We start from the raw sequence: 27870 nt of genomic DNA, 5'->3' as shown, positions 1-27870 counted from the left end.
CTCACTTCTTTCCCAGGTTGTTGGATGGGGCAGAGAGATGGATGAGCAATCTTGGGTCATCTGAAGAACTCTCACAAAAATTACCCAAGATGGGATAGTTTACAAATAACAGAAGTATTAGTCTCACAGTTTGGAAGCTCTGGAGGACTCCTACACGACGGCTCGCTACTTCCAAGATGCTGTCTTTACTGGGGGAAAGGGTGGTAAAGTTAGGGAGAGGCCAGTGAGGAAAGAAGGGATCCTGAGAATAGTAGCCATTCAAGTTTGAGTGGTCTAACTGGGGTCTAAACCTCTGTGACCAGGACACCCCAACCAACAGCCCCCACCCCGTGATTAGTGCGGGAGGAGGGGGTGGAGGAGAACTTTCCTTCAAGGGTTGTGTCCTATGAGGCTCTTGGAGTGAGGGAGGTGTCTCTTGGGGGAATCTGTGTCTGTGGGAGGTCAGTCGGTTGAGGGAGCCCAAAAAGACACAAGAGATCGACTGTGTCGGTTTCTTGGCGAGGGTCCGTTTCTTGGAAAACGCAAGTGCGAATTCAAGAAGGCTGCTTCTGGGGGAACGTGCGTTCGTGGGAAGGCGGCCAGGGTTCCGAGAGAATCTGCGACGTGGGCAGGCGTGTCGGGCGCGGTCCCGTCAATCCTGCCCGGCTGTGTGAGAGCCGAGGCACCTACCTCCCTCCGCAGCTCCTCCTCCGATCCGTCCACCCCGCCCCTCACGGACGCGCTCGGCTTTCCCCGGCCACCAGCTTCCCGGGGCTAGAAAGCCTCTGGCGCTTGGAGCTCGCAAGCTGCGCGCGCGCACCAGCGGGTCCGCGCGCACTGACGACGCACGCGCTGACGACACACGCACGACGCAAGCCCCTAGGACCGTCGCTTCCGGCCGCGGCGGCCCTAGCGCCGCGCGACGGGGTAGATCGTCGGGTTTTGAGCGGAATGCGGTGTTGAGGGGCGAGGGACCCCCCGCTCCCCCCGCGACGGCACCATGAACCTTCTGCCGTGTAACCCCCACGGCAACGGGCTGCTGTATGCCGGCTTCAACCAGGACCATGGTGAGACTCCGGGCCCGGCTCCGTGGCAGTAACCCCAGCCCTTCCGGGAGACCCCGACACTGCAGGGCCCCGGATCTGTCTGTCGCGAGTGTCTCCCTCGACCCTAACGGGAGACCTCGGTCACGCCCTGAGACCCCAGACTCTTGGGAGAGATCTCCGAACCACCCTGTATGGAGACATCCCCACCCCCCCGCTTTTCCAGCCAGGGCAACCACAGCGTGGCGAGCACACCCCCCCAACCCTTGTCCCTGCGGACGCGCTGCCTCTCCCCGCGGGCAGCCTCACTTTGTACCGGGTGCCTAGACCACGCAGGCTTACTGCTGGGCATAAGGGTCTTAAAGCGTTTACGTTGCCATCGGGTGTCGTCGAAGGTCCTACCGGTCACGGAGCGGCAGTTTGTCGTGGTTCTTGTGGGCTGGCATCTTGATGCAGGTCCCAGCAATACCCCTCTTCCTCCCCTCCGGTGTTTTCTTCTGTTCAATAGAATGAAAAGACGTCTATGATTTGCCTTTTTGGGAGCCGCTCTATGAGTTTTGGGGTCTTGGGGGAGATGTTTTTTATCACTGTGTGCTAAAAGATGTGGGCAGGAACCCCTGCCTCCGATGTCAAGTTCCCTTTTTTTTTTTTTTTTTTTCCGGAACAGGGTTTCTCTATGTAACCATGGGTGTCCTGGAACTCACTCTGTAGACCAGGCTGGCCTCAAGCTCTGATTCACCTCACCTGCCTCTGCCTCCTGTGAGCAATGATTAGAGTGCGGCTCTCCGCCTAGCTCAGTTACATTTTTCTAAATCTCTCCAAAGGAAGAGAAAACTGTAAAGGCTGTTATTCTGGGCTTCTAAGAGTTTTAACATCTTGGCATTCAAAAATAAGATTTTTGAAGGCACTTCAGCAAATGTATGATTTCCTATCCCAGAAAAATGAGCTTAACTTGAATTTTGTTGTTGTTGGGACAGGATCTTGTTCTCTTGGCCAAGCTTATCTTGAGCCAAGGGATCTTCCTACCCACAGCCTCTGGGGTAGGTGGGATTACAAGGCTGATTCTACTACTGCCCCTGGCTAAGAAGATGGTTTTTTCCTTTAAAAAAAAAAACCTTTAAGTTTATTTTTGAGATGGTTGCACTGTGTATCTCTGACTGTTCTGGAATCATGGAGATCCCCTCCCTATACCTCCACCTAGCCATTTTTGTTTTTGAGATGGAGTCTCACTCACTGTGTGAACTGTGCTGATCCTCCTGTTTCATATACCATACTCACACCATCCCTCTTAAAATAATTTTTAAGTAATTTATTCTGAGGTGCTGGGGTACAAAAAATAATTTTAAGTAGGTAGTACTATTGTATATCTTATCTATATATATATTTACTTGGAGTTCATGGGCTAGGTGTTTCAGGAGATTTGAGGGATGCATTTAATATGATCAAAACCCAAGGGATAGCTATAATGTTTCTAAGGTAAACAGAGCTAAGGGGTAGATAATGTCTGTCTTGTGACAGGTGTAGGAAGCTTTCCTTTAGATTTGGAGATAGGCAGATTTACTCTTGTCCTTTGAAGGCACTGGCAGTTCTTGGAAGAAAGCAGACTGCAGTGTTGTAGAGCAGCCTGGGATTACTGACCTGGTGGCTTCTCTCTTAGGCGTGGTCCCATTGTGGGGGCTGTGAAGAAGCACAGTTAGCATCAGCATGGTAGGGTAGGCATACAATGGGCATCCTCTGGCCAAACATTCTGAATTTAAGAGCATTTTTTAAAAATAAATTTTGGTAATAAAACCTTTTACAGAATTAATAATTATACAATTCCTTGAGACGGTGCATGCATTTGACCCCAGCACTTGGAAAGCAGAAACAGGCAAAGCTCTTGAGTTTGAAGCTAGTCTGGTCTACAGAGTGAGTTCCAGGACAGCTAGGGCTACACAGAGAGACCCTGTCTCCAAAAACGAAAGAAAGAAAATAGCTTTTGAGCTGGCAAATTGTTGTAGTTACTTTTCTGTTGCCCTGATGAGCCACCTTGACAGTGACACACCTTGTCTAACAAGCCCATATCTCCAAATCTTTCCCAGTTACACCAACTAGACAACAAGTATTCAAATATATGAGCTGGGGTGTTGCATGGAGGGGCCTGCTTGTTTGTCCCGGCCGCCTGGCTACCTTACACCCAAAATAACCACACAGAAACTGTATTCATTAAAACACTGCTTGGCCCATTAGCTCCAACTTCTTATTGACTAACTTACATCTCATTTTAACCCATTTCTATTAATCTGTGTGTCACTATGTGGCAGTGGCTTACCGGGAAAGATTCGGCATGTCTGACTCTGGTGGCTCCATGGTGTCTCTCTCTGCCTTCCTTCTCCCAGCATTCAGTCCAGTCCTCCCACCTACCCTATCTACAAGGCCAGGGAAGTTTCTTTATTCATTAACCAGTGAAAGCAGCACATAGACAAAAGGACCTCCCACACCATTTCCCCTTTTCTGTTTAAACAAAAAGGAAGGCTTTAACTTTAACATAGTAAAATTACATATAACAAAACAATTATCAAGCAAGAATTGCAGTTACAATAGTTATATCTACTTTATCTTTTATCAAAACTAAGGAAAACTATAACTATAAATTCTTCAACTCCATCAAAGACTCCAGAAGGATATAATATTACCTAAGTAAACAGGAAGTGCATTGTAAGCAATTTCTAAAACTCTAGAATTGACAGAGACATCTCACTGCCTGGACAGTCACCCAAAGTTCTGTATCGTTGAGGCATCCATTTTCAGCCTACAGGCCCATAGTATCCAACAGACTTTTTCATAAAGCAGGAAATTTCAAAGACAGTTCAGTCACTTTCTTCTGTATCCTGCAGAATATTTCACAGACTCTTTCATGAAGCAGGTACCCTGAAGGATCATCTCACCTTTAGGCAAGTTCAGCAGTCATTTCTCTGTGGGTCCTGCATGTCCAGTTAAGCAATCCAGGCAAGAGCAGTTTCTTGCCCAGATGGCTAAACAACTCCATAAGGAGTCTCTTCAATGCCCATCCTCTTCTTGGAGTAACTGATGCTGCCAGGAGCAGACATGTCTCATTATCATGAAAAGTCCTAAGTTATTAAAACATTTAAATGCCATATTCTGAAGGTCTCTGAAAGATTTGAAGAAAAACTAACTGAAATATATCTATATATCCAGAAAACCTAACTAACATGACTACAATCTTGACTTATTATAAATGACTACCTATTACATTGCATTTTTAAATGCGCTACACAAACACAATGCCTTAATCAAGATCAGAAATATAAATATAACAAAATTGACCTTAAATTTGTATCGATAAATGTCAGGGTTTCTGTCCTGCCCAGTTACCACAATTGCTAAGTCTCAAAGAAATCATACGAGGTCTACATTAGTTATAAACTGATTGTCCTAGTATCTCAGGCTTCTTATTAAGTTATAACTTATATTAGCCCATTATTTTTATCTGTATTAGCCACATGGCTCAGTTCCTTTTTCAGCAGTGACATCTTGCTTCTTCTGTGGCTGAGTCACAAGTGCTGAATAAGCTTTCCTCTTCCCAGAATTGTACTGTTCTCATCGCCCTGCCTCTACTTCCTGCCAGGCTATTGGCCAATCAGTGTTTATTTAAAATATAATTGACAGGATACAGACCATTGTCCCACAGCAAATAAACCAAGATCCATACCAAAGCAAATTATTAATATCTATGTCATATCCCTTTTAAATGTAAACAAACATTTGTAGTCAGTATTTGGGAATATGGGCATAGATTTGTCCATACTGCTTCCTGCTGTTAATCAGGTCTTTCATGCTGTATCCTGTGTGCTAGGTTCATTCCAGTCAGCAGTTGGGCAAAGTAATTTTTTGAGGGTGTTCATGGTGACCTTTCAGGGGGGCGTTGCCTATGAAACCATATTCGCCTGGAAGCAATCCACAGGTTCTCGTCTTCTATGAAAACAAAAGAACCTCTTTTTCCCAAGCAACATGTCGTTAGACCCAAATTCTGAAGTCAAGATACCCGTAGAATATACATGCTGGTTTAGCTTAGCAGCCCATACAATGAAATGTCTCTCTGTACTTAGCTCCTTCACAGTCAAAAACATTCAAAGAAAACACAATAATATACAGAATCCAGACTCTCTGGATTTTCCATTTTTACGTGGCTTATTTTTCTTTACTCCTTTTAATCTATGACTATTTGTACTCTGCCTCTTTAAAGACTTTACCCCTTTTTTAATCATTAACTTTATTTTATGACTCTACACTCTTCCTCTCTCTCCCAAGCCTGCATACATTTATCCAACACTGTGACCCATTTAGAGGTCTTTTATGTCTGAATCTGTAATTCTTTACTGTCCAGGAGCACTTCTTAAAACGACAAGTGCTTCTTAAAAACTCAAGTTGTGCCATTAGTAGGGGTAATACGGTATTACCTGTTTGCCTGCCCAGTTTAAAACTTAAGCCACACTATTACTATGACATATATGGTAGTTCCAGCTAGCTCTGCACTGTCCAGCATGGTGGAGCTGCTTGTGTCTCTGAGCCGAGCACACTGCTCCAGTTCCAGGTACACTGTCAGTCCAGTGTACCTGGACTATTAATCCAGTGTACCATTTCTATTAATCTGATGCTGCTCACAAACCCAACTCAGATGCTCTGTAGCCAGACCTGCCTGAAAGAGTCAGGGCTCGCACTGGCAGTGGCCCAGACAGCCGGCATTTTAAAACCGCCACTTTTTCCTGCTGCGGCGGAGTCAGGAAAATCTCCCTTAAGGGAGCCAGTAAAGAGCAAAAAGCTGTGTTAAACTCCTGTTTTTGTGTTTAAAATTAAGCTCTCTCCGGTGTTTAAAGTGGATTTAGTCCCTCACGTTGGTGCTAATTGTTGCATGGAGGGGCCTGCTTGTTTGTCCTGGCCGCCCAGCTAGCTTACACTACCAGAAGCTGTATTCATTAAAACACTGCTTGGCCCATTAGCTCTAACTTCTTATTGGCTAACTCTTACATCTCAGTTTAACCCATTTCTATTAATCTGTGTATCGCTACGTGGCAGTGGCTTACTGGGAAAGATTCAGCATGTCTGTCTCTAGTGGCTCCATGGTGCCTCTGTGGTGCCTCTCTCCACCTTCCTTCTCCCAGCATTCAGTTCCGTCTTCCCCACCTAAGTTCTGCCCTATCAACAGGCAGGTCAGTTTCTTTATTCATTAACCAATGAAAGCTGCACATGGACAGAAGGACCTCCCACACCAGATGGGGGCCATTCTTACTCAGTCACAGGAATGTAGCTCGGTTAATGGAGTGCATGCCTAGCTCTCATGAGGTCATGGGTTTGCACCAATACTAGTACTTCCATTGACTAGGGATGGTGGTAGAGTCCTGTAAGACCGGAGGATCAGGAGTCCCAAGGTCTCTGGCTAGAGTAGCCTTATGCGTTGAGTCTATTACAACTTGGTTTGGCTTATACTGATTTGTAGATTTACTCTTGGTGGGTTTTTTTTGGTGAATTGTTTTTGTTTGTTTGTTTGTTTTGGTTGGTTGGTTTTGACTTTTTTTTTTTTTCGGTTTGGTTTTTGAGACAGGGTTACTCTGTGTAGCCCTGACTGTCCTGGAACTCTGTAGACCAGGCTGGCCTCAAACTCAGAGATCCTCCTGCCTCTGCCTCCCCAGTATTGGGAATAGAAAGCATGCACCATCACCGACTGGCTGCTCTTGGTGGGTTTAGAAATCATTTGTTCATGCAGAGGCCAGAGGCAGGCAGCAGGTGTCTTCTCTGTCTCTAGAGCTGGTACCACAGAGAACCTTTGCCTCCCTTAACCACTGACTTGGGAGGAAAAGATGAAGTGTTTGGTTTCCCTCTCTCAGCTGCAGCTTGAGTTCAGTAATAGTTGAGCACCATATTTGAAGTTAATTAGTGTAGTTTTATGTTGCCATGATTATAGGAATCACCGTATCATCCTGAGACCTGGGTGGGTTTTTTTTTGTTTTTTGGGTATTTTGTTTTGTTTTTTGAGACAGGGTGTCCCAGGAACTAGCCCTTGTAGACCAGGCTGGCCTTGAACTCACAGAGATCCGCCTGCCTCTGCTCCCCTAGTGCTGGGATTAAAGGCGTGTGCCACCACCACCCGTCCTGGGTGTTTTTTCAGTTCCTAGCAGTACCTTTTATTTGGACCTTGACAATCTCAGTATGTGACTTGGAGACAGTGACTGACTGGGATGTCCTAAGTCAGTCACTGCTTGTGACTGACAGGAGTTTGAGGAGTCTGAACAATCAAGAGTGAGGTCCTGGGAGACCTCAGGATTGCTCTCTAGGAGGTCACCGTGGAGCTGGCAAAGAGCAGCCTCACCCTGTCTCCTAGCACTGCACATCCCTAACATACCTGACACAGCACTCAAGCACTGTGTTGTAGAAGGGGCGTCTGGTGAGTCTGGCGCTAGTGAGAGGTGTGTCCGATGTTTAAGCAGAAACCTGGCCCACTGGAATGCCAGAGAAGGGCCCAGAGTGGGGAAACGGCATGGTAAATGCCCATCCAAAGTACATTCCAGGTCGCTGTGGCTTAGTACACAGCATATATGGTTTGAACATGTGACAGAAGCTTCCCTGGACCCCTTCTGCTGGCAATAGCCCTGGGGATTAACATGTCTCTTCCATGTTTCTTACTTTAGGATGTTTTGCATGTGGAATGGAAAATGGATTCCGAGTCTATAACACTGATCCACTCAAAGAAAAAGAGAAACAAGGTACGGTATGGCAATCGTTTCCTGAATTCCCCATCTTAGCCCTCAGTCTAGAGAGAAGACGTGACCTTTTGTAAACGGGGCGACCATGTTTCTCTTCCTCCTCACATCTTCAGTCCTGCTTACCTCTGCTGGGAAGGATAAGGTGTATTTAATGCACTTTTCTTCCTGAATGTAAAAATAGAGACATCAGATCATGGGTTTAATCCCAGTTATGTAAATGTCCAGCATTTAAAAAATATTAATAGTTGGGTTTAATGGCACATATCTGTAACCCTGGCATTTAGATCGTAGCACTCAGAAAACCGCTGTAGAAGGATTGTGTGAGTGAGTTCAAGACCAAGCAGGGCTTCATAACAAAACAGTCTGGAAAAAGAAAATTTTTCTTTATAATGATAAACTATAATTCTTCCTATTTATTTCAATATCTTTTTTTTCCCCCCGAGACAGGGTTTTGCTGTGTAGACCAGACTGGCCTCAAACTCAGAGACCCACCTGCCTGTGCCTCCACCACTAATGCCTAGCTATTTTGGTGTCTTGATCCATGTTTTGTTTGTTTTTTATTTAAAATTTGTATGTGTGTGTGTGTGTAATGAATGTATGTCTATGTACTTCTTGCATGCCTGGTTCACAAGAGACCAGAAGAGGGCATTGGGTTCCCTGGAACTGGAGTTAGAGGCAGTTGAGAGCTACAGGTGCTGGCAGTCAGAGCTGGGCCCTTGGGAAGAGCAGCCACTATTCTGAACTGCTAAGCCATCTTTCTAGCTCCCTAGTCTGTGTTTTCATAAAATAAAAATTTTCAAAAGCTGGAACTAGAAATTGTATAGGTAAATAAAATAATTGTGCTTTTCATTTTTATGATTAATTTTGATAAGTAGAGTTATTTTCGGCTTACTTTCTCGTCCTATATATTTTTTCTTAAATGTTTGTCAGTTCCTGGTCCTTAACTACTGAGGTAATAAAGCATTAACAATAAGTGAACAAATTTTAGATAAATTATTGAAAATGAAGAATCATAACCATTTCTCTCCAAAGTTGGGTTTTAAATTTTCTGATTCCAGTACTATCTTAGCTCTATAGAAGGAAATTATCATCCCGCTGAAGTTGCACGTATAATCCCAGTGCTCTGGAGGCTGAGGCAGAGAAGTGTGAGTTCTTGCTGTAAAGTGGGGCCCTGACTAATAAAGCACCAGTAGATAATCTCCGCACTCTCTACAGCGTGAGAGCCCTGTCTCAGACTGAAAACAGACACTGTCTTCTATTCCTTCATGAAACACCATAGCAAGAGCAACTTGGAGAGGAAAGGGTTTATTCAGCTTTTATAGCCCACGTAACTGTCCGTTGATGGAAGCCAAGGCAGAAACTCAACAGGCCAGGAACCTGGAGGCAGGAGCTGGTGCAGAGGCCGTGGAGGGTGCTGCTTACTGGTTTACACCCTATGGCTTGCTCAGCCTCCTTTCTCATAGAACTCGGGACCATTAATCCAGGGGTGCCACCACCCATAATGGGCTGGACTTTTCTCATCAACCAGCCATTAATTAAGAAAATGCTCTACAGGCTGACATACAACCAAATGTTATGGAGGCATTTTCTCAATTGGGGTTCCCTCTTCTCAGATTACTCTTGTTTGTGTCAAGTTGACATACAACTAACCATACAGACATCAATACTAAAAGTACAATCGCTGAGATTCAACAGTAATGCTACTGTGTGGCACCATACGTGTTATTTGTGATCAGCTGACCCACCCACCCTCCCTTCTTTCCCACCCAGGGCCTTGTTTGTTTATTTACTTGTGAGACTGTCTTTGTATATAGTATAAACTAGCTTTGTGCTCTTCAACATGTGCAGTGTTGGGTGCACATGCTGAAGTCAAAGTTTTGTGGGTTCTGTTCTCTTCTACATTTATATAGGTTCTGGAGATCAAACTCAGATAGTCGGGCTTTACATGGCAAGCTCTGTACCAACTGAGCCATCTTCATCTTGCACTCTTAATCCTCCTGCCTCAGCCTCCTGAGTATTGGAGTTACAGGTGTGCACCACAACTGCTTACTTCTCCAAAATCTATAGAACTTGTTGCATCTTAAAATATGAATTTGGGAGCTGGTTGTGGTGGTGCACACCCTTAGCACTCAGGAGGCAGAGGAGGAGGATCCCTGTGAGTTCTAGGCCACTTTGGAATACATAGTGAGCTCCTGGACAGACAGGGTTATATAGAGACCCTGTCTTAAAGAAAAAGAGAAAAAGAGAGAGATTTATCTAGGTATATATGTGTACACACACACACACACACACACACACACACACACACACATTTTCCACTTTTACTCAATTAGTTTCTCAGGGAATTTGTTCTTAGCTCTCAAGAGACTGTTGCTCACAATGACAGAAACTTGAGAGAAGTCAGGAAAGCCTGACTGTTTTCTGAGGTAGTCACCATTTCTACTTCAGATGGTATTTGGTTACACATTGATGATTAAGAATAAATGCTAGGGCCTGAAGGGATGGCTTAGCAGTCAAGATTGATTCTTAGCACCACATGGCAGCTCACGACTTTCTACGATTCCAGTTCCAGGATTTCCTAATACCCTCTGCTAGCCTCTGCGGGCATCAGGCACACACGTGGTACACAGGTGTGATGCAGGCAAAGCACCCACACACTTGAAATAGTGTGGGAATGAAATGCTGGCTAGGTCAGCTGTGGTGGTACGTGTTTTAATCTTAGCACTCAGAAGGCAGAGGCAGGCAGAGAGCCAGGGCTTCCATAGCGAGACCTGGCTCAAAAAGAAGTTAATAAATGAGTGGCGTGCTTAGCGTTGCATGTTGTTACTTTCCCATTTGCTAAACATCTTAACTTTTAAATTATCATTTCAGAATTTCTAGAAGGAGGAGTTGGCCACGTGGAAATGTTATTTCGCTGTAACTATTTAGCTTTAGTTGGTGGTGGAAAAAAGCCGAAATATCCTCCCAACAAAGGTACAGTAGTCCTGTCTTTAAAACCGTGCCATGTATGTCTTGGTGCCTGAATTTTGTAGAGCGTCTTATGTCTGTAACCATGTGAGAGCCTCTCTAGTAGTCCTCTGGAGTGTTGAAAACCACTAGGAAAGGAGCTTCCAGAGAGTAGGTGGATGTCAACTGTTAATGAGTGAGGTGTGCTTCACCTGTAGGTGGGTAGTGGTGTAACTGTGATTCAGGGTAAAGCAAAGTCTAGGGAAGTTTTTTTTCCCCTGCTGAAAGCCATGGACTCATAGAACATTAACTTGTTGTTCACATAGAACAAAGAGCCAGGTTGGCTGTGGGTGCATGGGTTACAGTATTGGTGTGGATCTGTTGTTATATATGTTAGAGGAAATTACAGGTGAGAGGTATGGCCCTCCTAAAATTTCTTTTCACTGTAGACATCACACCCTTAGTTGAGCTTAATCTAGCTTTTGTTAGGAGGAGGAAGTGAGCACAGCTGATCCCATCTGAAGGAAGAAAGCTTGAGGGGAAAAAGACCTGAAAAGAAGGAGGGAGAAAAAGCACAGGGAAGATGGAGGGTTACTTGAGAATGGAGTGGGGCGTGTCTTGGGGATGAGGGAGACTAAGTGTAGACGGAAGTTTCTGTCCTGCCTGGTCCTGCAGCTGTTCAGTCCCAACAAAACACCCAGAGGCTTATATTAATTATAAATTGGGTGACTTGACCTGTTAGCTCAGGCTTATTATTAACTAGCTCTTACAACTCAAATTAACCCATAATTTTTGTCTATGTTAGCCACATGGCTTGGTAACTTACTCAGTGAGGTATTCTCATCTCACTCCTCTCCATCTGGATGGTGACTGCAGACTGCCTTCCTTCTTCCCAGAATTCTCCTAGTCTGGTTGCCCTGCCTGTACTTCCTGCCTGGCTACTGGCCAGTCAGCGTTTTATTAAACCAAAAAGACTGACAAATCTTTACAAGGTATAAGAAAATTATCCCACAGCAACTAAGTGGTAGTTGAGGGTGTACTGGGAGGGTAAGCTAGTGTCTGGTAGAGAATTGGAATAGCTCATGTCTGATATAGGAAAAAAAGAAAGGATTGTGAGGGCAGGAAAGTACCTCGGGTGTCTTGAGGCTTTGTTTCTGTTTCCTTTTTGTTTCCCAAAAAGGAAAGAAAGGGGACCATGTACAGAGGCAGAGGTGATTATGGGTCCTAGGCTTGCCGTTCTCAGTGGAGCTCTATGCACACGGGAAACAGCCAGCACTCAGGTGAGGCTGGCCCTGCAATTCTGCCTTTGTTTTAGAATCAGGAGCAGAGAGATGAAAAAGTAGTGTGGTTATGGGTAGGGATCTTGCCCCTCCCCTTTTCTTCGTGCTAAGTCTTATATTCTCCCTACTACCTATCATCATTTTTAAAGATTTTAAAAATTATTTATTTATGCATGGGGTAAGGAAGAGAAGTTTCAGAAACTGGTTCTCTTTCCACCATGCGGGTTCAGTGGGTTCCAGGTAGTGAACTCAGGTTATCAGACTCAGCACAGAAACTTTACCTATTGAGCCTTCTCTTTGTCACCTGCCAGTTCCTTCTCTTGCTTTCCCCTACTCCCCCCTTTTCTTTATGGTGCTAGGAACTGAACCTAGGCCTCCAAAGGCATGCTAGACGATACTCAACAGTGAGCTATCTTCCCAGCCGGTTTTTAAAAATCTGTTTCTGTACATGTGTGTTTGAGTGTACACCACGTTTGTGAGTGCCAGAGGAGGCCAAAAGAGGACATTGGAGTCCCTGGACCTGGAATTATAGGTGATTGTGAGTTACCAGACGTGGGTGCTCAGAACTGAACCTGAGTCCACAGGAAGAGCAGCAAGCACTGTTAACCACCAGGCCATCTCCAGCCCCCTTTTCACTCTCTCTGGCACTGAAACACTTCCACGAGTCACTATCGTCACTCTTGCTTTTTAGCTCATTCAGGTGAAGCAGGCTTGAGTGTGTACGAACAGGTAGGTTTCCTAAGACCTTGGTTGTGCTTGTGTGAGTCGGGAAGGGTTCTGAGGGCTAGCTCCACCTAGCCTTGCAAGCCTGGCCATACCTGCCGTTTGGCCTCATGTGTCAGATGCCACCTGCAGCTCTGCACTGTGGGCCACTTGTGACGCCATATGCACTCTCTGGTGTTTCAGTGATGATCTGGGATGACCTGAAGAAGAAGACAGTCATCGAGATAGAGTTCTCCACGGAGGTCAAAGCTGTCAAGTTGCGGAGAGATAGGTGGGTTCAGTGGTAATTTTCTAAGTGGAGTTTCTTTTCCTGAAAAAACAGATACGGTGATTTTCTGTGGAATAGTGTATTGAAATGTCAGGAACTAGTTTATGACCCATAGCAGAAGAGGGTGTTTTTTTTTTTTTTTTTTGTTACTGTTTTTTGTTTGTTTTTTTACTTTGTTTTTGTTTCTGTTTCTTCTGCCCTGAAGAAGGCTGGAAATTTGATTGGCTGCTAGATTCTGTAGAAGGATGTTCTGGGTAGTCATGGGGATGTCCCCAGGTCTGCATGTGAAGCCACCTCCGCAGTGTCAGCCGGGCTTTGTCAATTGCTACCTTTTACTGGGTGTCCTGTGTAGAAGAGAACTTGGAAGCTGATCTTGTCATTGACTCTTCCCTGCTGAAAGTAGCAGGCCCTGCCCAGCCTTGCCTTACAGAGCTCACCCTGTTCCCTTGTTGACTGGGAGAAAGAAGAGCTTCATCACTATCCCTTGTGTTTTCACTTGATGTGATTTATGTGTCATGTTCCTAAGATTCCCCTGTATGTCAGCTGTAGAGTTGAGTGTATGTGGGAGCTTCTCCTGCATCATTCTTAGCTTAGTTATGGTAGTGTTTAGAGGCTGTAATAATGCAAATATTTGACCCAAACTAATAATCTTCTACTTGGAAATTTTTTGGGTGGTGTTTTGTTCTGTTTTTGTTTTAGTTTGTTGATCAGGGTTTTTTTTTTTTTTTTTAACTAGGTAGCCCAAGCTGGTCCTAAAGTCTTTCTATTCTGTCTCAGCTTTCCAGGTGGCAGGAGGGGCTTCTCAGGCTTGTGCCACAACTCCTGGTACAATTTCCTTAATTACAGAAATGTTTTAAGAGTAAGAGTGTAATTCTGTGATGTGTCTCACCTAGCTAGTGCTCTAGTTGAGACGTCTGTCTGCTCATGAAGTTCCTCTGAGAGTGACCTCTGAAGGATGGTGGGCCCATCCAGCTGTGCTCTGAAGGATGGTGGGCCCATCCAGCTGTGCTCTGCAGGATGGTGGGCCCTTCCAGCTGTGCTCAGCCCCTATGCTTTTGCCTTCTTGGCCACATTGGACCTGTTTGTAACAGGAATGGTGGCGCATACCCATAATCTCAACACTTGGGAAATGAAGGCAAGAGGATAAAGAGTTAAGGCCACCCTCGAGTATGTAACAAGTTCAAGGCCACTTCGGGCTGTATGAGACCCTAACTCAAAAAAAAAAAAACACAAAGTAGGTGTGTTGATAGACACTTACAGTCCCAGCATTCAGGGATCAGACAAGAGGACCCCTGTAAATTTGAGACTGAAGCCAGCTGAGACCCTGACAAAAAATAAAAACAAGCCCAGTCATTTTTGTGTGAGGTATCCTGTGTTTCTGAGTTTCACAGTGGGAACAGAAATCTCAAAATGCTTATTTTACTTTTGAGGAGAGGAGCTCTGATTGCATTTTTCTTTTCAGAATTGTTGTGGTTCTGGACTCCATGATTAAGGTGTTTACATTCACACACAATCCCCATCAGCTGCACGTCTTTGAAACCTGCTATAACCCTAAAGGTAAGAACTGGAGAAGAAGGCAGCAGCGGGGACACAGAAGAGGCTGGGTGCCCTGTGCGCACTCAGACAAGCGCGGGAGTGCCTGCCCGAGCTCCCTTAGCATCCTGGATACCACACCCTTACCACAGTCTTGGGGTTCTTCCTCTGTGGTCTGCCTCCGGAGCTAACCACACTGGGAGCTCTGGCCTTTTCTTCTTCTTTTTTGAGTAGACTTTTTGTAACTGGCTTACGTATCCAACCTCACCTCATACTGCCGCAGAGATGGTCATTTCCCCTTTAGTTATGTTGTGCTGTAAATTACATGCTTACCGCATCTTTCCCTTCATTTTTCTCTTTTCCTTTTCTCTCTTACCTCTTTTTTTTGTTTGTTTGAGTGAAGTCTTGCTAGGCTAGTCCTGAACTTCAGGACTCGACTGCTCCTGACTCAGCTCCCAGAGTAGCTGACACACTAGCCAGGAAGTACATGTTCTGTTCTCTGAATACTTGTGTTTATTGAGACAGGTTCTCATAGCCTAGGCTGGCCTCCCACACACACTCCTGCCGCAGCCTCCTGAGTGCTGGGATTTTCAGGTGCTGTGCTCCACTGCACTCTGCTGAGAACCATTGTTTTTGATACAGGGTATTGCTTTTGTCTTGTGTATTACATTACTTTGGTTCCCTTTGTTTTGATGAGTAAGAATCAAGTCTCTTTTGGACTCTCCATTCTTTTCCGGTGATCACTCTGCCATCATTGCTGAAACTTTAAAATTAATCTTCCAGTCTTACTTTATACATTTACGTTTTTTGTGCATTTTGGGGGGGGGGTCTTTTAGGACCTTTCTTCCTCATAACCCTCCCTGTCAGCTTGTGTGCTGAGGGTTTAGCTATGTCTTTGAAGGCTGTGGATGAGTTAGACACAGGCAAAGCTGGCTTTTCCAACCATGGCCTTGGGAAGTGTGTCTGGGTCTCTGCATGTTGTGCTACATCTGTGTCTAGATTGACTCTAAGTATTTGAGAGTTTGTGTCATTGCTGATGGAGTAGTTCTTAAATTCTGTAATTTTTGTTGTATTCTCAGTAGCTGGCATTATGGAAGACGGACGCCTGATAGATAAATGTGTTGAGTAGTAAATTGTTTAGCAAGTGTTCCCTGTGTAAGCAGGTCTCGTGGGCAGCAGCTTGGTCAGCCCCGAGACTCTTTCCAGTCAGTGACTGTTCTAGGTCGATACACTCCACAAATAGTTGACTTGTGGCTGAGGAAACAGGCTTAGCCAGTGTCATCTTCCAACCAGTTCTCTCTGTCTCTGCATAGGTCTCTGTGTCCTGTGTCCCAACAGTAACAACTCCCTTCTCGCCTTCCCCGGCACTCACACCGGCCACGTACAGCTTGTGGACCTGGCCAGCACCGAGAAGCCACCAGTGGACATTCCCGCACATGAGGGCGTCCTGAGCTGCATTGCTCTCAACCTGCAGGGAACACGAATTGCAACTGCATCTGAAAAAGTAAGTGCAGGCCTCCATGCCAGTGAGATCTGACTGTGGGTCGGGGTCTAGGCCAGGCCTCCAACATTGTCTGCTTTATTTCCTGTTCCTTACAAACCTAGTAAAGACAGACTGCTAACCGGGGCCCTCGGAAGACTGAGGCGGACTTAGGTCTTGGTTTTCTGGTGACACTGCCTAAGGATACTTCCTCATTGACTTAACCACAGACTGAGACTTTGGCACATTGACGGTTCTGTTGGTTCCTTTCTGGTGCTGGGATAAAGCTCCACGACCAGCAGCGGCCATGGAAGGGTTCGTTTTGACTTTGAGAGGGAGAATCCATAACAACAGATGAAGCTGACAGGTCGCATGGGGGTGGGCAGTGGGTTTTCAAAGCCGACCCCAGTGCTGTACTTACTCCAGCAAGGTTCTAGCTCCTAAAGATTCCATACTCTCCGCAGGCAGTAACAGCTTCTGGGGCTAAGTGTTAAGACATTTGAGCCTACAGGGGAATGTTGCTCACTCAAACCCCCATAACCGTGTTGTCCTTTATTTTTGTCTGAAGTGAAAACCAAAAATTTATACCTGTTTTTAGATTATTTGAGGGGGGAGCGTGAGGGATGGAGGGTAGCTTTGTAGAACTGGTTTTCTTTCTGTATTTGTGTGGGTGCCAGGCATTGAACTCTGGTTGCCAAGTTTGTGCTACAAGTACCTTTATCTGCTGACCACTGCATAAACTTCTGAAAATTAGTATTTTTTTTTTTTACTATGGTTTCCACTTAGGACAGTAAGCCCAACTTCACCTTGTAGGAAATTATTAATTAAAGTGAGCCCACAAGCCAGTAGTGTTTCTATCAGTGGATTCAGCCTTCTGGGAGAAGTCACAGTTAGACTCTACCCTGCCTAGTTGTTTCCTGAGCTGTTGTTAACAGACAGCAGTGGTCAGTGTATCTGTGGACATACAGCAGAGAGTTAGCAAGTCTGCTGCTTCCTGTCCTGGTTACCAAGAGGCCTAGGTATCTGCCTCAGCCTCTTAAGTGCTGGAATTACAGCTGACTAGACAAGGACTGTTTTTATAGATTTAGAAATGGGATTTTTCTCAGCTGGGAATGTAGCTCAGTTGATAGAATGCTTACCTAACTATATACAGTTCCCCGAATGTGCTCTCCAGAGCTGCACTAACCATGGTGGTGCACACCTTTAGTCCCCGCACTGGGAGGCAGAGGCTCTAGACGTTCCAGGCTAGCCTGGTCTGGTGGTGGCACATGCCTTCATCTCAGCACTTGGCTTGTCTGGTCCACATAGACCAGCGAGAGCTACATAGTGAGACCCTGCCTCAAAACAAAAGGAGGTGGGCCATAATGATACATACCTGTTACCAGTACTTAGGCGGTGGGGATAAAAGAATCAATTCTTGGCCAGTCTGGTATGTATAAGATCCTGTCTTCAAAATTAAACAAACAAACAAACAATAAATAAATAAATAAATAGAAACTGGTGTCGGTAGGATGGGCTTATCTGGCAAAGGATTTTTTAAAAATTCTTTTACCCTTAGATTCTTTATTTTCAACTCCCTATACCTCAGTTATACGTATGCAGGTGATCGTTTGCACATGCGTGTGTGGAGACTAGAGGTCAGCTTCAGATGTTCTTCACATAGCCATGTTTTTGAGATGGTCTGTTATTGGCCTGGAACTTACCAAGTCAGCTATGCTGACTACCAGTGAACACTAGTGACCCCGCCATCTCCACATCCCTGGCGCTGAGGTTACAGATGTGTGCCATTCCTGACTTTTTAAAATGGGTTTTGTACACTCCTGGTACTTGCACAGTAAGTACTTCCCTTGTTGGGCTTGCTAGCCAGTCCTTGTAGCTGAAATAATGAGACCCAGGTTCAGTGAGAGAATCTGGGTCAAAAAATAAGGTTGAGGGCCATAGAGAAAGGACCTTGGCCTCTGATTGTGTGTGTACACAGCTGTGGACACCCTCACTAGATGAACACACATCAGAACATTCACCCTTGGCCTCTGATTGTGTGTGTACACAGCTGTGGACACCATCACTAGATGAACACACATCAGAACATTCACCCTTGGCCTCTGTGTGTGTACACAGCTGTGGACACCCTCACTAGATGAACACACATCAGAACATTCACCCTTGGCCTCTGATTGTGTGTGTACACAGCTGTGGACACCATCACTAGATGAACACACATCAGAACATTCACCCTTGGCCTCTGTGTGTGTACACAGCTGTGGACACCCTCACTAGATGAACACACATCAGAACATTCACCCTTGGCCTCTATTGTGTGTGTACACAGCTGTGGACACCATCACTAGATGAACACACATCAGAATCCATTAGAAATGTGGGACATGTGTGTTCTCTTTTGTTTTCTCAACTCGGCAGAACTTTGTATATTTACCAGTGTGGCTTAGAGAAAACTTACAAAATACATTCTTATGTAAAAGCATTTTACTCAACGTCAGGCTGTGTCATTTTGCCAGTTAGAAACCTTTTTATATTCTATTCTATTCTGTCACTCATTTAATGTAATATTTATAAAACTAGTAACTATAGCCAGGCTTAATGGCTCACTTCTGTAATGCTAGCACGTGGAAACAGGCAGGGGCATTATGGCCTCAGGACCAGCTGGGGCAATCCTTTGGTGCAGGATGAGACTCTGTATCAAAAACAAAACAAAAACCAGATAAACTAGTAACTCTGGGTAGGGGTGGGTGGGGGCTGTTGGTGGTTGGGGTTTTGTTTTCATTTTTGTTTTGAGACAAGGGCTTACTATGTAAACCAGGCTGGCCTCAAACTCCTAGAAATGTATCTGCCTCTGCCTTCCAAGTATTTGTTTGTTTTAACAAGTTTATTTTTAATGAATACTGTTAGAACACTGGATTCTGTTGAAATAGGAGCGGCAGGGCTGCGTCCCCGGCACCCGGCCGCCCGCATGGCTAGCTTATGCCCCGAAATAATTACACGGAAACTGTATTCTTTCAAACACTGCCTGGCCCAGCTAGTTCCAGCTTCTTATTGGCTAGCTCTTACATATTGTTCTAACCCATTTCTAATATTCTGTGTAGCCCACGAGCTGGCTTACCAGGGAGGATCTTAACCTGCGTCTGTCTGGAGTGGGAGAATCATGGCGACTCCTTGACTCAGCTTCTTTTTCCCAGCATTCTCCTCTGTCTACTCCGCCTACCTAATTTTCTGTCCTATGAGGGCCGAGGCAGTTTCTTTATTATTAACCAATGAAATCAACAGATAAGATACAAGGCCCACCTCCATCAGGATTCTGCAGTAATTAATGTTTTCTTCTCTAGAATTTACTTGAACTTCATCTTGTTAGACTGGGTTCGTGCAGCCTTGCCATGGATAGGACTGAGCAGTGTGGGTTGGTTAGGTGGATCCAGTGCATGTCAGGCAGTTTCCCTCCCTGCGCCATCTCCAGAGGTTGCCAGGTCATCGTCCACAAAAACTGTTTTTATGTTTCACTTTTAAGGAAATTTTTTTTTTTTTTTTTTTAAAGTTTTGAGTCTTTTGAGAACAGTTCTTGCTCCGGGAGGTTGGTGCAGTTGGTGTGTAAGTTCTCCTATCATTCTGCGCTGCCTCATTTCCTGAGAGGAAGAGGGCCTGGTGCCTGTGGAGAGGACCTGCAGCAGGCGGGGGATGGTCTTGTGGCCCCTCCTGCGCTGTGCCTGAGGTAGCAGACAAGAGACATACTGGATTCTAGGTGCTGTGGGCGAATCGATACAGGGCTGTCTGGGCCAGTGGGTTTTTATGTAAATCGTTTCAGATTGATGACAGAGTTACAAATTGTTGATAATGAAACACTTCACTGTTTTTCAAAGGGGACCCTTATAAGAATATTTGATACTTCATCAGGGCATTTAGTCCAGGAGCTACGAAGAGGATCTCAAGCGGCTAATATCTATTGGTAAGGGCTTCACCCTGGGAGCGGTAGAACCAGGGTGGCGGCACAGGTGGGAGGGTGTGACTGAGCTGTTAGGTTATTGGGTTTCAGCTTTTTTTTTTTTTTGAGGGGGGGGGTTGATTTTTCAAGACAGGATCCTTCTGTGTAGCCGAGCCTGTCCTGGAACTAGCTCTGTAGACCAGGCTGGTCTCGAACTCACAGAGATCCGCCTGCCTCTGCCTCCCGAGTGCTGGGATTAAAGGCGTGCGCCACCATCGCCGGCTTCAGCTCTTTTTATTACTGATTTTACTTCTTATTATGGGCCTGTGGTGCTTACTTCCCCCTTTATGGTAGAGGCCTTGCTGGTTTGTCTATAATTATTGTAGCCAGTTTGTTTCGTTTTGAGAGTGAACACTTCACCTTTAAGGGCCCACAATGTATGTAGTGCTAAAGCCCAGCCAGGCAGCATTTCATACCATGGCTACAGCAAGAGCTGGCCTGTGGGCATTGAGATTGGAAGTTTAACCTGTGTGCCCTGGCCCTAGGCACACTCCCCAAATGTCTGCTGTCAGTACAGAAGGCATAGAAGGCATATAGCCATTGCCTGCTACGACACACTTGGGAGCCACCTCCTCAGGGCAGGGTATGCCTTTCTCACCTGAACCTCCCGAAACTGGCATGGAGGTCCTTTCAGGAAACCCCACACCCTTCACTGGCACACAGGTATCCCCAGTGGTGCCTAGGGGGCCCTGGTGAACAGAGAGTGATCCCTGGTTCCATGGTGAACGCTTTTGACAAGGCAGTGCTGAGACCTGGGATGTGGGCTAGTTAGTGCATTGTGTGTGTTGACAACAAGGGGGTTGGATCTCTCCGGTTCTCTGTATCTGCACAGACCCAAGCCCTGTCTGGTTTCTCTGCAGCATCAACTTCAATCAGGACGCTTCTCTCATCTGTGTGTCCAGTGATCACGGCACTGTGCACATCTTTGCAGCTGAAGATCCCAAAAGGAATAAACAGTCTAGGTGGGTTTTAGGAGTTCCCTGTGTTTCCTGTAAGGGCAAATCTGATGTCAGTTTAGGTGTTTGTGGGATTTGAAGGTGAATGTGGAATGATCCTGCACCTGTTGTTCCACTTCCAAGGCCCCATTACTGTCAGGTTCTTGGACACTTGGTTCCGGGCAGGTCGGTTCCTGAGTGTTGCCATGCTCGTCGAGGGTTAGTCTGATGGCCAGAGAGCCTGTGCCCCTCCCTGTGCCCAGAGCCATGCTGTCTTATTACAGAACCATGATATAAGAAATGAGATCACTCCATCCGGGGCTGGAGAGGTGACTCCTGAGTTAAGAGCACTGAGACTCCTCTTCCAGGGGGCTCTGGTTCAGTATCAGTACCCACATGGCAGCTTACAACTGTCTGTAACTCCAGTGGCCGGTGGACCTTTATGAGTTCAAGACCAGCCTGGTCTACAGAGCAAGTTCCAAGACAGCCAGGACTATACACAGAGAAACCCTGCCTCAGAAAACTAAATAATAATAATAATAAAAATAAAAAGAACAGCCCTAAGCTGTAAAAGAATTTCAGAATTTTCAGCAGCGCTGTGGTATCAAGCCAGCTACACCTCTGTCTCTGTCTCTGTGAATGTAAAGCCTCTCATCTTGTGCTTACAGTTTGGCATCAGCCAGTTTCCTTCCAAAATACTTCAGCTCCAAGTGGAGCTTCTCCAAGTTCCAGGTTCCATCAGGCTCCCCATGCATCTGTGCCTTTGGAACAGAGCCCAATGCAGTCATTGGTGAGTAGTTAGTTCATCCTGTGTGGGAGGCCTCAGCATGTGGTCCAGACTGCACCAAGTCCTGTGGCTGGGGTGGGGCCTAACTGTGCTCATGTGTTAATGTGGTCTCCTCTCCCAGCTATCTGTGCAGACGGCAGCTACTACAAGTTCCTGTTCAATCCCAAGGGCGAGTGTGTCCGTGATGTGTGTGCACAGTTCCTGGAGATGACCGATGACAAGCTGTGACTCTGCCTATGAGTGCAGCTGATGCCACCACCCAGCGCCCTGTGGACTCCTGGGGCTGGTGCCAGTGCCCCAGGCCTGTGGGTGAGGGGCTCAAGGACCCTCTCGAGGACCTTGGTCTCGAAGCCATACGTGGTTGTCTGCCTTCCTGAGCAAGGCTTCTCATTCCCATATCAAAAGGACTCGTCCTCATGGTTCTGCAGACTCTGTGGCTCTGAGCATCTCGGGCTCTTGCTAGCCACCACCCTTTAGTTCAGCTGTGATGTTAGCATTAGTGACACCGCCACACCTTCATGCCAGCAGGCTCCCTGCAGTCCCTGGGGACTGTCCAAACACGAGTCAGTGGAAGCTGGTAGGGTGAGTGTGTCAGGCTTACATCCTACATCACTCCAGAAGGGTAGAGAAACCTCCGCCACACGTGAGGAGCACTGTTCAGAGCACATGATTGGGGTTCTCACCAGACCTGCCAGAGAAAAGGATGAATTACATCCCGCTTGAGGCACAGTCCTCAGGCTGCGAGGGAGGCAGGGTCTCCTGGTTTAGTTTGGGTTAAAACAGAACTTCCCATTACCTTTAGGGAACAAAGTAACACATAGACTTTAAAAATCACTTCAGAAGAAAGCATTACTTAACTTAGGGGCCTTCTCAGTGCAATGTCCATGTGCCTGTAGCTACCAGTTGTGTGAAGGGAATTGGCTTTGCCTGTGGTGTCTACCCTGTCTCATCTCTCCCAACACCCACAGGAACACACGCTAGCATTGGGGATGGCAGGCACATCCTGGTACTGACACAGGCTACAGGCTCCGTGTTTCTGTGCCACTTGAGGTATATGTTTAGTTTTTTACATATCTTCTAAGAAGCTCGGTTTTGCGGTTTTGATTTCGGGTTGCAAACATTTAAATTGTGCCCAGCAGCAGGTTCTCAGTTCTGCCAGTTCCTTCATATTCCTGTAATCGGCTAACTGTGGATTTGATGTCAAGTATGCATGTTACTTTATGTGTATTTAATCATGAAACTTAATTTTGCACACTTGTTTGTAGTTTCTTTGAAATAAAAGTGACTAATTTTGTTGTACTCTATCTGTAAAGAGCAGAGCCATGTGTAATGAAGCCAGATGTTCTCATCCTGAGTATATAATGGGATTAGGGTCCTGCACCTGCTGCAGGGCAGACCTGTAGGCCATTGAGCTGGGAGTAGAGTGCCCTGTTACATGGGTACCTCACCAGCACAGCCTCTGAAAAGAGAAACTGAGTTTGTATGGTTTAGGACCATCCAGAGAGCGGGTACAGATGGAACACTTAATAAAAAATTTTTTGGTGTCACTGCCCCCTGTCATACCAGCGTTGGCTTCCTGTTTTCAGAGGTATCAGCAAGCTGCCCTTCAGAAGGTTCTGTGAGGCACCGCTCGTCCATATACTTTGGCTGGTGTCAGACTGGTTTATATAATATTTTTGCAGTTTTGGGGGGCAGGCAGTGTGATGATCCTTCAATGTTTCCAACTTGCAGTGGTTGGTCCTGAAGCATGGGTCTTCCCAGTGTGAACTGGAGCTTCAGAACTGGGGAGGCAAGCAGGTGACAGGCGATGATACACCAGGATTTGAGGCAGTGTTGTGCTCCAGCACCACGGGATTGGCATGAAGCTAGGATGGGTGGCACAAGAGGGCCTGGCATCTAATCAGGCTGAGGGTGTTTGACCCTGGGCAAAGCCTCGTTAGTGGCCTCCCTAGTCAACTTTCCAGCCCACACCATCCTTGGCACACCTTGCAAGGGGCAGTGAGCACACGTGGGCTCCCTGTGAGTGGCAATGCAAGGGTTAAGAGAAAACTCAGTGCTGCCTGCTCCTCAGATTTGTCTTTGTCTCTGGGTAATAATAGAATTGGTGGACCATGCAAAGCTCTGTAGGTTTACAGGCATCAGCAGACAGGGTTTTCAAACACCCAGTGGTAGGTGGGCCTTGACCCAAGAGGGGATATCTGAATGCTGGCACTTACAGGGATTCCAGAAGCTCCTGATTGGCGGTTTTTCCAAGGTGTGGTCTTAGCATCTGAGGACATGAGAAACTGCGCTCTGTTTCTGCCTTGCCCACTCTTCTCAGCAAACTAAATGTTACCGTCCACCAGAGCTGCCAGGTCCTGCACCAACATTCTCCTTTCTCAGAAACCACAGGCTCACATGGTTGAGTGGACCCCTGATCGTTCCTCCTCCCCTTCTGGCCAACGTCACTGTGGGACCAAGTCTTTGTTTAATGTTTTCTTTCTTCAGGCAGACCATGCCTCTGGGTGTAAGCATGGTCTATAGCCTGGTGGTCACAGTCATGATGTATGACCTCTCCTCAGCTGGCTGATCGAGGTGTTTGGTTGACTCTCACATTTTGGAAAGTACTTAGAATTTTAAAAAAAATAAAATTTATGTAGTTCTTTTTTGTTTTGCTTTTTCGAAACAAGAGTTTCTCTGTCTAGCAGCCTCTGGCTGTCCTGGAACTATTTAGACCAGGCTAGCTTCAAACTCAAGATCCACCTGCTTCTTCCAAGTGCTGGGATTAAAGGAATGCACCACCATGCCTGGCTATATGTAGTTATTAAGAACGAGAGGGACAGACAGAGAAATACAGTGTTGTAGAACTGTCTCACACTTCTACCACCAGAAAAGATGAATGATGAAGACATTTTAATTTCAATCAGCATTAGGTCCCAATTTTTGTTTTGTTTTTGTGACAGGGTTTCTCTAACAGTCCTAGCTGACCTGGAACTCACTTTGTAGATTAGGCTGGCCACCATGCCTAGCTTTAGGGGCTAATATTTAAGTTTTCTAGAAACATTTCTTTAGTTAGTTGGTTTTTTGAGAACAGGATCTTGTGTAGCCCAGGCTGGGCTTAAACTCTTGTGTGCCTGAAGGTGGCCTTGAATTCCTGGAGCCTCCACACTGCAAGTACTGCTTTGAAAAAGAAAGCAAGTTCAATGCCAGAGATACTGTGGTTGCTCAAAAATACTCACACTTTTTGCTAGCACAATCAGTGCTAAAACGGAAATAACTGTGCACAAAGATATACAAGCTTGTTGGGCCTGAAGGCTTTCAATTCTTACTGTTTATTTGAGACAGGTTGTCCTATAACTTGCTGTGTAGACGAGGCCAGCATCCAACTCAGAACCTCTGTAGTGTTGGGATTAATAGGATTAAGGGAATGTATACCACAGAGGGCTCCAGAGAGTTCTCAGCTTTGACGTTCATTCACTTGTTCCTAAACCTCAACACTAGGACCAGGCCGGGCACATTGTTTTCAAATTTATTTATTGAAATAGTCTTATGTCTCCAGCCTCAACCAATATCCCCCCTTACCTCTCCTGGGAACACAAGCTCTGCCCTCAACCCTGCCCATTTCAAGTCTTTGAAGAACAAGACCTTCATGTGTAGAAAGGTTGGATTGTATGAACATGGATCAGTCATGTGTGAATTTTTCTTGCGTGCTCCTGGTTTTTGCATGTCAGGCAAGTGACCGCACATGAGCCAAGCCCTGCTTTTCTCTTAGAAGTGTTACTGCCACCTGGGCCAGTTTTGTAAGACTTTGCACTCAATCTCTGTTACACCCTGCTTTGCGTTAAGTACATTTGGGTGTGTTTTCCTAACTGTACGGCTTTTCATTTTTATGGCTCTGATTTAATGTTTGTCTCTTGTAGCCCAGAGGGTTGTACAACAGAGGAGGACGGACACCACCACACCCACTTTCCTTCCACCCTTGTCCCAGTTTTACTGTTCTCCGGATCAAGTCCTGCCTCGGTTTTCAGATGACTGAGGTCTCAGAAACGCACCACCTCTGAGCTCACTTCCTTATTCTTAACAGTTCTCGCTTGGAGCTAAAGATGTAGCTCAGCTGGTCGAGTGTTTGGTTAGCACACAACACACAGGTCACTGATGGTGGTACCCTGGATTACAGGCACATTACACACCTGTGGTCTCGGGGAAGTAAAAGAATGAGAAGTTCAAGGCAGCCTAGGCTATGAGACCCTGTCTCAAAAAAATAAATAGCGGGTGGTGGCGCGGGTCCTAAATCCCAGATCTCTTGAGCACAAGGCCAGCCTGGTCTACAAAGCAAGTTCCAGGACAGGCTGCAAAAGCTACACAGAAAATACTCTGTCTTGGAAATAAATAATAAAACTTGCCCTTTATCACCCCATTCCCTAATGTAGTACAGAAAACTGACTACTGACCATAACGCATTCTTAAATTATTTCCATCTGTATAAATTTTATTTACCATGTATACAATATTCTGTCTGTGTGTCTGCCTGCAGGCCAGAAGAGGGCACAAGACCCCATTACAGATGGTTGTGAGCCACCATGTGGTTCCTGGGAATTGAACTCAGGACTTTTGGAAGAGCAGGCAGTGCTCTTAACCTCTGAGTCATCTCTCCAGCCCTGAATTTTTCTTTAATTTGGTTTTTCGAGAGACAGGGTTTCTGTGTGCAGCCCTGGCTGTCCTGGAACTCGCTCTGTAGACCAGGCTGGCCTCAAACTCACAGAGATCCACCTGCCTCTGCCTCCCAAGTGCCAGGATGGTACTTTCTATTGGTCACCTTCTCAGTGATGTCACTAGTGTGGTTCTGTCATTGTCCCAACCATCCTGTCCAAGCACAGGCTGTGTCTTTCTTCTTTTTTGTCTGTTAATTCAAAGTTTGCTGTGGCCTAGGTCCCATCAAAACTCACTGTACAATCCAGGCTAACCTTGAACTTGGAATCCTGCCGGTTTCCTAAATCCTAGGATTACAGGCATATATTTTTAACTTCAGGTGGGTTTATCAGTTCCAAAGTTAGCTTCTAGTTCTTGATTAAAGAGTTTAATTTGCTCATTCATTCGAGTATGTTCCTTTATATCTTGTGCTAATTCATAGTACTGGAAATAAAGCCGTTACCTGCTGGTTTCCACGTCTAAAGCTTAGAGTACATCCAGCTGGTTCTCTTGCTCTGAGAGAGGCTCACATTTGCTGTCTTCCTGGCCTCCGTGTTAGATCGTAGACCTGCAGACAGGCCATTGTGAACTGTACGGATTCTGCTAAAGTCACTGTCTGAACTCACGCTGTGGTGGGACCAGGTAGCATAGAAGGAAACAGAGTTACACTTAGGCTGTAAAGCTAACTTCTAGTACGAGTTTTACCACGTCAAATCTCTGCTTCCTGCATAACTTTATCAATGTAAATGTTCTAATTAAGCAAGCAGCAATTAAGTTTTGTTTTGAATGATTTTAATACAGGCAAATTAAAAGGATCACATTTTAAAAATGCAAGTTACTTGCTTAAATATCTCTAATTTTTTTTTTTAACTTTTTCTTGATTCCTGGAGGTTTAAAATTTTCACCTTGTTATCAGTTAAATGAAAACACAAGGACTTACTTAGTACTTGAAGCAGCTCCACGGGTTAGCTAGTTCTTTATTTTCTAAGAGCATTTTGTTCTGCTTGTACAGTTTCTGATCAATAGTGTTCCTTAGCCCTTTAAATTTCCTAGTTGTGCTTAGTGTCCATCCATGGACCTAAGATGACAGTAGTCTCTCCTTTGACTCACAATGACTGTGAATCCCTGTCCATGACTTAAAGATGATCTTAACTGTGGTCTTACGTGGGATCTAAATTCAATAGTCTCTACTCATGGGCATTTGCACATCCCGTTCCTTTTCGTTTTTATTTTTTGAGACAGGGTTTCTCTGGTTAACCACCCTGGCTGTCCTGAAACTTGCTCTGTAGACCAGGCTGGCCTTGAACTCACAGAGCCTCCAGAGTGCTGGGACTAAAGGTGTGCGCCACCACCTGGCTTGTTTTATTGAAAGCCAAGTCCATCTTTTGCTGGGAACTCAGGGGCTTATGTCCCTGAAGTTTATTTTCATTTCCAAATGCTGTATCTACCTAATCATTTATGATGCCCAAGCTCTAT

General features: G+C 45.7%; 1 protein-coding gene across 1 annotated transcript; it reads left to right on the top strand.

Annotated features, from left to right (window-relative positions):
- Positions 1-855: 855 nt before the first annotated feature.
- On the top strand, positions 856-23030 carry Wdr45b (WD repeat domain 45B). Its single transcript, XM_050130446.1, has 10 exons — positions 856-1046; positions 7709-7783; positions 10655-10756; positions 12916-13003; positions 14463-14557; positions 15847-16037; positions 19883-19968; positions 20865-20966; positions 21608-21729; positions 21848-23030. The coding sequence occupies exons 1-10, from the start codon at positions 980-982 to the stop codon at positions 21952-21954; spliced, it is 1035 nt and encodes a 344-aa protein (XP_049986403.1). The 5' UTR covers positions 856-979; the 3' UTR covers positions 21955-23030.
- The last annotated feature ends 4840 nt before the right edge of the window (positions 23031-27870 follow it).

Source organism: Alexandromys fortis, unplaced genomic scaffold (genome assembly GCF_014885135.2).
Source record: "Alexandromys fortis isolate MF-2015 unplaced genomic scaffold, M_Fortis_MF-2015_v1.1 scaffold_349, whole genome shotgun sequence".
Taxonomy (NCBI): domain Eukaryota; kingdom Metazoa; phylum Chordata; class Mammalia; order Rodentia; family Cricetidae; genus Alexandromys; species Alexandromys fortis.
This window is presented reverse-complemented; position numbering and strand designations above follow the sequence as displayed.

Excerpts from the sequence above, each read along its gene's own strand:
- Wdr45b (XM_050130446.1), top strand. The coding sequence starts at position 980 with ATGAACCTTCTGCCGTGTAACCCCCACGGCAACGGGCTGCTGTATGCC. Across the intron at positions 7,784-10,654 it reads CAAAGAAAAAGAGAAACAAG|AATTTCTAGAAGGAGGAGTT; the intron begins GTACGGTATGGC and ends TTATCATTTCAG. Across the intron at positions 13,004-14,462 it reads GTCAAGTTGCGGAGAGATAG|AATTGTTGTGGTTCTGGACT; the intron begins GTGGGTTCAGTG and ends TTTTCTTTTCAG.